The sequence below is a fragment of the Apaloderma vittatum genome, unplaced genomic scaffold, assembly GCF_000703405.1.
Source record: "Apaloderma vittatum isolate BGI_N311 unplaced genomic scaffold, ASM70340v1 scaffold1253, whole genome shotgun sequence".
In the NCBI taxonomy this organism is placed as follows: Eukaryota; Metazoa; Chordata; class Aves; order Trogoniformes; family Trogonidae; genus Apaloderma; species Apaloderma vittatum.
In genome coordinates, this window is record NW_009708344.1 from 1 (window position 1) to 9,417 (window position 9,417).

The 9,417-nt window shown below is 38.6% G+C and overlaps 1 protein-coding gene across 1 annotated transcript; it reads left to right on the top strand.

Moving 5' to 3' along the window:
• Positions 1 to 910: 910 nt before the first annotated feature.
• Positions 911 to 8,339, top strand: LOC104267875 (chromosome unknown open reading frame, human C14orf79; the record flags this gene model as incomplete). The annotated part of the gene is made up of 4 exons (XM_009866507.1): positions 911 to 1,366; positions 5,190 to 5,338; positions 6,846 to 6,975; positions 8,229 to 8,339. Coding segments are annotated over exons 1-4 (846 nt in total), but the record flags the coding sequence as incomplete, so codon positions are not given.
• Between the last annotated feature and the right edge of the window lie 1,078 nt (positions 8,340 to 9,417).

Consider the following 9,417-nt stretch of genomic DNA (forward strand, 5'->3'; position numbering starts at 1 on the left):
GGGAAAAGCCAACAAGCCCAAGGCACGGTGTGTTAAGCAGAGAAGGTACCTGACAGCGGCCACTCTTTTCGGAAGCGTAATTCCTAACCACCCCCAAGCAGCTTGTCAGCGGGAAAGATGCTGAAGGAGATGGGATTAATCTCAAATTATAAACGCAGTATTGCCTGTATAATTCACAGATGCCGAACTGAACTCGGTAAATCTGTTTTAATTGCTTAAATAGTCGGAAGCAGAGTGTTTTCACAGGGTTAAACGGCCGGTTCCGGGGTTGCTGCGAATCACATTCGGCTCCTCAGTAATCGCCGGGGCAGGGAAAGCCCATAACAACAAAAAGAGCCCTGTCTGAGCATGCACGAGAGGGATTAAATAGTTATAGAAAATATTTCCTAAATGTTGGCTGTTGTCTATAATTATTTCAGTTTGTCTCTCGTACTTAATCAGTGCTCAATATCCAACAACTTCTAAGTGATTTCTGAATATCTTTCACTAATTTAATGGCTTGCTTGTGGCGTGGGCAGATAGTCAAGTGTAAATGTTAAATTATTTTATCTACAGTGATTTTCAGTTCTATAGTACTGGAATATGTTTATTTTATCCTGAGCATTCTTTCACCGACCTTATCAGCTATCTTTATTCCTACACAGCCCTTATCACAGTAGTATTTATTTATAATTCTTTCTTTGCAGGCTAATATCCTACACAGAAAGTGAGATTGAATAACATGCACATGCTGATTACTGGAGGAGAGGCTGAAGGACGTCCTGTTTTGCTTTCTTGGTGTTACTGTTCTTTGGGGTGAAATGAAGAATTTGATTCTGTTTTGGGAATACTTGAATTTCTAATGCAGCTGAACTTCAGCAGCCTTTTTTTGCAGTACAGATTTCTTCAAATGAATTTTTCTTAAGCAAAGATGCAGAACTTGTCAGCAGAAAGTCTTACCAATACAGACACATCACACCAGATGTCTCTGAAAGACCTAGCAGTTGAAGTAGGTGGTATGTCTCTCAATGAAAGTGACTGTGACTTGAATGAAAGGACAAATAAGGAAGAAACTATTAATCTTGAAGTAATGCAGCAAAGCCTTCCTGTGGTGAACAGCAAAGGGAGAAGTTTGGAGGGCTTTTCTGAGAGCACTTACAGCACCTCAGAGCCCAGCAGTTCCTGGGGGGAATTTGAAGGCTTTGAGGAGTCCTTAGACAAATCGGAGAGGTTCAGTCATAATCTCGAAGTTTTGGTGAAGTCAACAAAAACTTCTAGAGCTGATACAGACTTGAGCAGCGGACGTTGTAGCACTTCTGCAGGTCAGTTTTGTTCTGAGCCATCTCTGCACAGTGGGATACAGGAGTCTTCCAGCTCTTCAAATGAGGTATGCGTTAATAGTAAACCAAAGACCAGAAATGTTTGTGTTACCGCTTCCTACATCTCAAGATTTGTATCTGAATGTCTTCTCTATAGAGGATAATGCTGTGCAGGGAGAGAAACTGTCAAGCTGTTTTGCAGCTAACTCAAGTGGAACAAAAGCAACTTCTTTGCAGTGTGTGACAAATACTTAAGTTATCCTGCTGGAGAGCTTTAAAGAATGTTATGCATTATTTTACTTCAGACACTAACAATAAGTAAGCAGGTATAAACGATGAACCTTGCGCTGAAGCACACGCAATTTAAAAGCTGGACAAGAATGAGTATAGGAAAAAAAAATTGGGAGGGTGGGTAACAAAAACAGGGTGGACAAAAATTCTGTGTATTGGCTGTAAGCTGATTGAAATAAACCAATGTAACATTGAGTTAGAAATGGCAAACCCAGTAACTTTTGTAACTTAATAATGGATAATCCGGTGGCCTGGATAATCCGGTGGTCTTCCTGGAATTTTAGGCTGCTTGTGACTGGAAGTTAATGACACAAAAAATGACTTGAAATAATTTGACGTCATTAATTTTTTTAGCGTAGAATGTAACATTCTCTGTAAGTTTTTGTGCTTGTTACATCAGTACAAAAAAAGGATACCTTGTGGGAGTTAATGCCTTTCCACGTTTACCAAACATTCCTCACGAAAGGAAGCAAAGTAACAAAATGAAAAGAAGAATTTACAAATATAAGAAAAAAAGCCCTAATTTTCACTGCTTTTATCCCAAATTAAAACATTTGGAAAAAAGAGAGAGCAATCGACTATGACTTCTGCAGGTTTAATCAGCAGCAGTAGTAACTTACTGCTTGTAGTCTGCTAGACAAGTTTCAGGATGTGTATGGAACAGGATTTTCTGGAGACAGGCCTTCTTGCCCTTGCCTGGGAACCTTGCCTGTTGTAGAGGCATTACTAGGGAAAGCACAAAGATGTGGGTAGGACAAGCTGCCCGACAATGACAGAGGCGAGATCACAGATACCTGGTTATTGGTGTGCATAAACAGAGAGTTTAAATTGTTTGTAACACTGGCAACTGAGGTCAAGAAATCTTATGCTGAAAAAAGGGAATATGTAAAGACTGGAGCTGAAATAGGGTAGAGCAGATTGTTTGGTTTCTTTCCAAAAGCAGATCTTAATCTTGCTGAAGCCTTTGCATTATTTTTGCATTTATTAAAGAAATAAGGAAATGTCCAGTATGAGCTAAAAAAGTTAACCATGCCTAAAGTTTCAAGTTGTTTTTTTCTTGTCTCAGGGTACAGAAATGGCTGTGGAGCTGTTGGAGGTTTCTTCAGGTGTCGAATATATGTGTAGCTTGTCCTTCATCCCTGGGGTTTTGTGTTGTTTGTTTGAGATCATAAACTCTTCACGCTGGGGCTCTGTCTTCTCTATGGTTGATAGAAATAAGTCCAGGGGGTTGGAAGGGAACTCTACAGATATCTGAGGTCAGAGGTCTGACCTGCAATATCTAGTGCTTCAGTTAATTAAACAATGTCAGTTTGGAGCAGAATCATGTATTTTAAGATGAAGACAATTACTAATTTCCTTGCAGTACCTGGGTATTTTGCTTACATGATTGAATAACTTCAAAGATTATTCATTTTCTTTAAATACTGGCCTTTGTGAGAGCACTGCTTAAGCACTGTGAGAGCAGTGCTTAAGCACTGGAGCATTCTGAAATAATAGGATATAGAGGATTTAGTTAAAAAGCATGGATGTGAATTGTGCATTCATATTCTTGTGATTAGTACAAAGCTACAAGGTAAATGAAAATATACCAAAATTTTGCTTTAGAAACACTTATGAAGTTGGAAGCAATAAAGGTGGTAAAAAGTGTTGTGTTTTTCATCTGGCTTGGCTAAACTGTCAGCCAGTGACTTATATACAACATGTTGGAGTAACATCACGGAAAGATATTGCAAATAAAGCAGACCTGTGCTTCCCTTGATTCACACTTCTGTGGCTGTGATTTCCCCCTCAATCCAAGAGCAGTTGCCTGACTTTTCCTTAGCTCTCATCCCACTTAGGTTTTGGTACTTACTTGAGAGAATTTTTTTTTTTTTTGTGACTCCCCATGTATGCTTTAGCAAGTGTGCTTTTACAGAATTCTGCTTCTCGGACATCTTGCTCCTCCATATAGTATTACTGTAGTAAGTTAAGTCTACTGAAATAATTTACTAATATGGCACTTTGGGGAAGATTCAAATGATTTTATGGAGCTTTGACCATCCCTCCAGGACAGGCAGTTTAGCAATGCCTTACGTCAGGAGGGAGCAGTGTGAGGCACAAATGCTATTTCTAGAAGCATGCTCAGAAGCACAGAAGCCTTCTACCAGCTCTGTTGATTTTGCCTACTAATTGTTAGATTAAATCTGTACTCTCAGTACTCACTGCACTTGTCCGAGTTCAGTAGAATCAAACTGTGGAAATATCTCAGTTTGCTGCAGCTGTTTGAATTACAATTAAATGAAACTATCAAAATATAGAGTAGCCATACTTATGTGTTTCATATTAAATTGTTGATTGCTGGGCAAAGAGAGCAGACTGGCTGGTTTCATTCTCTAGTTTCCACACAGCATTGTTGCTCCTGGATTGCAATCCCTCTGCAGGGTGCGGAAATAAATTAATTGCTTTGATTTAGAGAATTGCAGTAATTCCTTCTTTGAAGGAAAGGACGAAGCTTCTAGACCAAGTGGCATGATAAGATCCCTTGAGGATAGAATGTAAATGATGCATATTATTCCTTGCATATGCATTTCTTGGTCTTCAAATAACCCTGTTACTTCCATTAGGCCTGTTTGAATCACTCATATTCTGTCCTCCAAACCTCCTCCTCACTGCTGGAGGAGAAACAAGTACATAAAGCTGGCTCTAATTTTTAACATAGGCTTGAAAAATTTTGGTGCAAATGCAAGCATATAGAGACATTCACAGCCCAGCTTTTATGCAGACTTATACAGTGTAGGCATTTACTGGTAACTACAGCATTTAGTAGTTACGGTACATTTGGCTGAATTAGGTGTGTTCATGAGCAAAACGAGCTTTCGAGTTCATTTGTAACATCAGTTTTGACGTGGAATGAACTATGAGGTTAATCCCTCTGTGCTGTTAATATTAACATGAAACTTCAAGACAATAATGCATCAAGAGGAGTTTGGCCAGCAGATCAAGAGAGGTGAGTTTCCCCCTTTACTCTGCATCCAGTTCTGGTGTCTCCACCATAAGAGGGACGTGGATCTGTTGGAGTGTGTTCAGAGGAGGCCACAGAGATGATCCAGGGGCTGGAGCACCTCTGCTATAAGGACAGGCAGCGTGAGCTGCGGCTTTCCAGCCTGGAGAAGACACCAGGGGGACTTAATAGCTGCCTTCCAATGCCTGAAAGGAACCTACAGGAAGGCTGGAGAGAGACTTTTTATAAAGATGTCCAGTGACAGCACAAGAGGAAATGGATTTAAATTGAAGGAGAAGAAGTTTAAATTGGATTTGAGGAAGAAATTCTTCAGTATGAGGGTTGCAAGACTGGAATAAATCACCCAGAGAGGCTGCGGCTGTCCTTTCCTGAAGATGTTCAAGGTGAGGTTGGATGAGGCCTTGAGCAACCTGGTCTAGTTAAGGGCCTCCTTGCCCATGGCAGGGAGGTTGGATTAGATGATCTCTAAGGTCCCTTCCAACCTAAGACATTCTATGATTCTGTGAATCTCTAGAAACCTTGTAGTCTTTGGACTATGTCCTTTGTGAACTGTGAGGATGGCCTGTATAACGTATGTAATAAAACTCTTTTTTTTCTAGGCAAATCACAGCTATGAGGATATATTTAAGTTGAGCTTTCCAGAAGTCTTTGTATCACAATCCAGAGAGAGCATAAGAAGCTTAGATCAAGTACTTGACACAAATAACGAAGATACTGGGATTCCTGAACTTACGAAGAATCAACTTTGGTAAAGAGTTTAGATCAATAGTTAAAAAAAATAAATTAAAAAGTTCATCAGCAATTACACTGTTTACTTCATGACTTAAAAATCAGGGGTACTTGCAAGTGGACTTGATCTTTTTAATAATTATACTCTGCAGCATTATAGATCTTGCCGATTTTGTATTGTGTTGTTAAAGGAAATGGATTGTGATTTAGCCCTTGGAGAACAGGGACAGGAATATATCAGAATTACAAATTCCTGCTTAGGGTTTTTTCTGATGTTGATGTGCCTTCTTATGACTAAGCCTCTGGAATGCCAGAACACCCAACAGGCAGCCTGTTCTTCCTGTTCACTTGTCCTTTCCTTGCAACACATACGGATTATTTCTCCATCATCTGAGGCAAGAGCGTTGCTGCTGCTTTTACTGACAACTCACTTGCCTTTTTTTTAAATTTTCTTTTCCTCCTCAGTTTTTCCAGGTGGTAACTTCTCAAGTTTAACCAGGTGTGCTTCAGAATCAGTGGTGCACCTGGCTTTTCCTGGCATTATGTGAATAGCAATTAGTATCATTAACTTAGTTTTCTTTCAAGACAGCTGGAACAGTTTTAGATTTGTTACATATTTTTGAAGGATCAGCAGCTTCTGAGCAGTATTGCAGTTACTGAACAGTATTGTAGTTATTTTTGTGTACATCTGAGGTTTTGTACCTAAAAAGCCGGACCAGACTGGCCATGATTTTACAAATGTCATAAAGAATCACGAGAAGCACAGTTAAAACATTTAATGTGGGCATCCTTTTGGCAAGTTCCTTGCATATGCACTGCATTTTAATTGGCCTCAAACTTGTGAAGAAATACAATATCTATGTAACAGGGACTCCAGTATTATAACATAGAGACAATTACAGACAAGAAAAGCCCCAATCTGTGGTGAATAACTGAGACTGATGATAATTGCACCCTGTATTAAGCAAAAAGCAACTGGATTTATATAAAGTGAATGCAATGTGAGAAACTAAAGTACAGTGTGGAGGGAACTCTTAAATCTCACTGCTTCAGCAGTGTGTGCCTTTGGCTTGTTTTGTAGTACATACGTGTCCAGAGCAGATGCAGGTCACCCACCTGAGCAGCAGGCCGCTGCAGCAGAGAAGGGTGGCTCATAGGAAGGAGAAAGGTTTGAGAGACAGAAAATGCAAAATGCAGAATTAATAGGGCTGAACTCCACCCACATTTCACAGAAGCAATTGAATAAAAGAATTTGTTGGCATAAAACCATCTCTGAAATATACTTCTAATGCACTTATCTGAAAAGACCAAACAGTTATGTTGACTTATTGTTTTTTAGTTGTCATGCAAGCTTATTAGTACATGGGTTGATAATTTTAATGAGTGTGGAAAGAGTTTTAAGATAAGTTGCTTTTTAGATCAAGGTAGGCTAGCACACGACTGTGAGCGGTGAAAATAATTAAGTTACATATGGTCACCGAAAACTTCGTACCAGTTATAACCTCAAATCGTGTTTTCTTTCCTAGCATTGATTCTGGAAACATATGGAGAACACTTAGAGACTTTGATAATGCCCCCAGCTTAAGACATCCCTGGAGTAAATCTCATTGCCAAGAAAACCTCTTGAGTGTTCTTGGAATAGATGCAAATCAAAAGGTAATTGAACAACAGTTTGCTGGTATGCCAGCATAAAGTCTCAGTTATGAATCTGAATTTATGTAAGCTATAGATGCAGATGCATGAGGAACTAGATCTGAGTTAGTCAACTTTTATTTTTACAGAGAGCCTTTAAAAACTGATTGTCCTGTATTTTCTCATCACTATGTGTAAGTAACTATGAAATTGCACAGGGCCAAATTTTTGTCATCTGTGCACTGAAATCTCCACTATGTAGCGCCTTGTTATTAGGTGGTATGTTCAGTGTTGGTGCAGCTGCAGGATTAGCTTTCAGATGTGTGTGTAGTAAAGATAGTTCTCTTTTTTGCTAAGGGCATGAGAAAATTTTTAGCTTTTAATTCCATTAAGTGGAAATCAGATTTGAATTAGAGAGTCTGTTAAAGTAATTACTGGATATTTTTACTGTATATGAACTGAAAATGGGTTCCACTTCCTTTTTCCTCAGATTATTTTATCTGGTATTGCAAGGCTTGAGGGAGAGTATGTTTTAAACTGAATTGAGACCAAACCAACAGTATTGAAAGATCTCCAAAAGAAATGTCTCTGCTAAACTCTTGTTTTGAGAAGATAATGCTAGCGGAGATGATTGGTTAGTTATGTAGTTGGCATGAATTAGTCACATGGTTTTCAGAAGTAACTCTTTCTGTATAATTTGATAGTGGCAGCAGGCTACTCTGTTCAATTATGGTTTTATGGACGTATTTAACCTTTCATGAAAGTTACATAAAACCAGAACGACAGTGCCGAAGGTATAGGGCCTGTCAGGCACTTGAAAGTCACTTTTACAGAACTGTCACGTAAAAGAATGGGAGACATTTCTCCGACATACTTAAACTTCCCTTCTGTTTCTTTCTTGTCCATAGATACGCTGGCATTAAATCTATGCCCAGGCAGCTTAAATTTATGTTGTTATGTCTTTTCTTTTACTGGTAAATCATATTGCTTTTAACAGTACTGGGGAAGATGTGTTTCTCAGCTATTTTCTGGTGTAGGTTAAGGCTAATTTTAATTTGAAATGGCTTTTTTTATTAATTCACAATTAGATTCATCTGTGTAAAACTTTTTTTGGCATAAAATTGGTTTAATGCAAAGGGGAGGGCACATGATAAATCAAAGTACAACTTCAGAAAGAAAAATTTAGTGGTCATTATTTGTGGGAAACTTTTCTTTGTGTTATATGCTTTGAGATCAAATAGAAATTCATAAAGAAAATGTAAACTATGTTTTATTAGGACTTTTCAGAGAGCCAGGATGACATTTTTGAGGAATCAGACTTTAAAGATGAGGACTTCAGATTTGATGGATTCAGTGTTAATGCCTGCAAATCCCTGATCCAGACCAAGGTAAGAACTGCTCTGGAAGGAAGCACTTCAGAGGAGTGCAGAGAGTCTTTTAGATGTTCCTCCGTGCTGTAGCAAGCTATTCTAGTGCATGTTCTACTGTAATTGTTTGGTCCTGCCTGATCTGGCAGGTAGATGTGGAGATATTTTTTGCTCTTTGAAACTTACCTGTCAGTTTTAGAAAAGCTAAAACGTAATGTACCAAGTGCAAAGTAACATAATATGGATAGATACTGAAATATAAGGTATTTCATTACATAAGATGGACTTTCGGCCAAATTACTTCTTGTTTGAGAGAGCTGCGATATATAAACTGTAGTTGGGATGCTCTGGTGACAAAGGAGGAGTAGCATGTCTATGGAAGTATCAACAGGTTGATTACTGAGAATGATGATTGTAACTCACTCCTAACATGTGGTAAAAGCGACATTAGAAGTAAAGCTGGCAGAGAAGAAATTGCATTCCAACGTGCATTTCAGTTATTCAGAATGATTTGGATTTGATTTGTTTGCTTGAGGAGAAAACAGGAGCTACCTAAGAAGGAAGGCAGAATTGCTGTTATAATTGCAAGGATTTGAGAACATTACTCTTTTTAAGCTGCAATACAAAACATACAGACACATGCAATTGAAATACTTTGTTGGTGCATTTATGTCTTTTGGTTGAGCAGACCTTGATAAGCTGTTTCTTTCTTGCTGAAGCAATGCAAGTTGGAAGGAAAATTCTGTCATTACGCATTGTTTAGAAAAAATCAGTCACATTCTGTTTTTAAGAAAGTATTTCGGATGAATATTCTTAACACAAGGTCTCTTCCTCAGTGGAGAATAAACTTGAGCAGCTGTTGTTGCTGTGAAGATGCCTAGTTTGAGGCACACTTATTTTCACTGCTCTGTTTTATCCTATTTATTGCTTTGGACAATGAAGATGCATATCCATTCTGGGAACATTGTGCATAAGAGGTGTTAGGCTGGAGAATTCAGAAAGAAAACCAAAAAAATGTCCATCTTATTCCTTCACAATTCACTTCTGCTTTCTTCAGCAAGTACATGACAGTTTGCTGATGACACAAAACTGGGAGGAG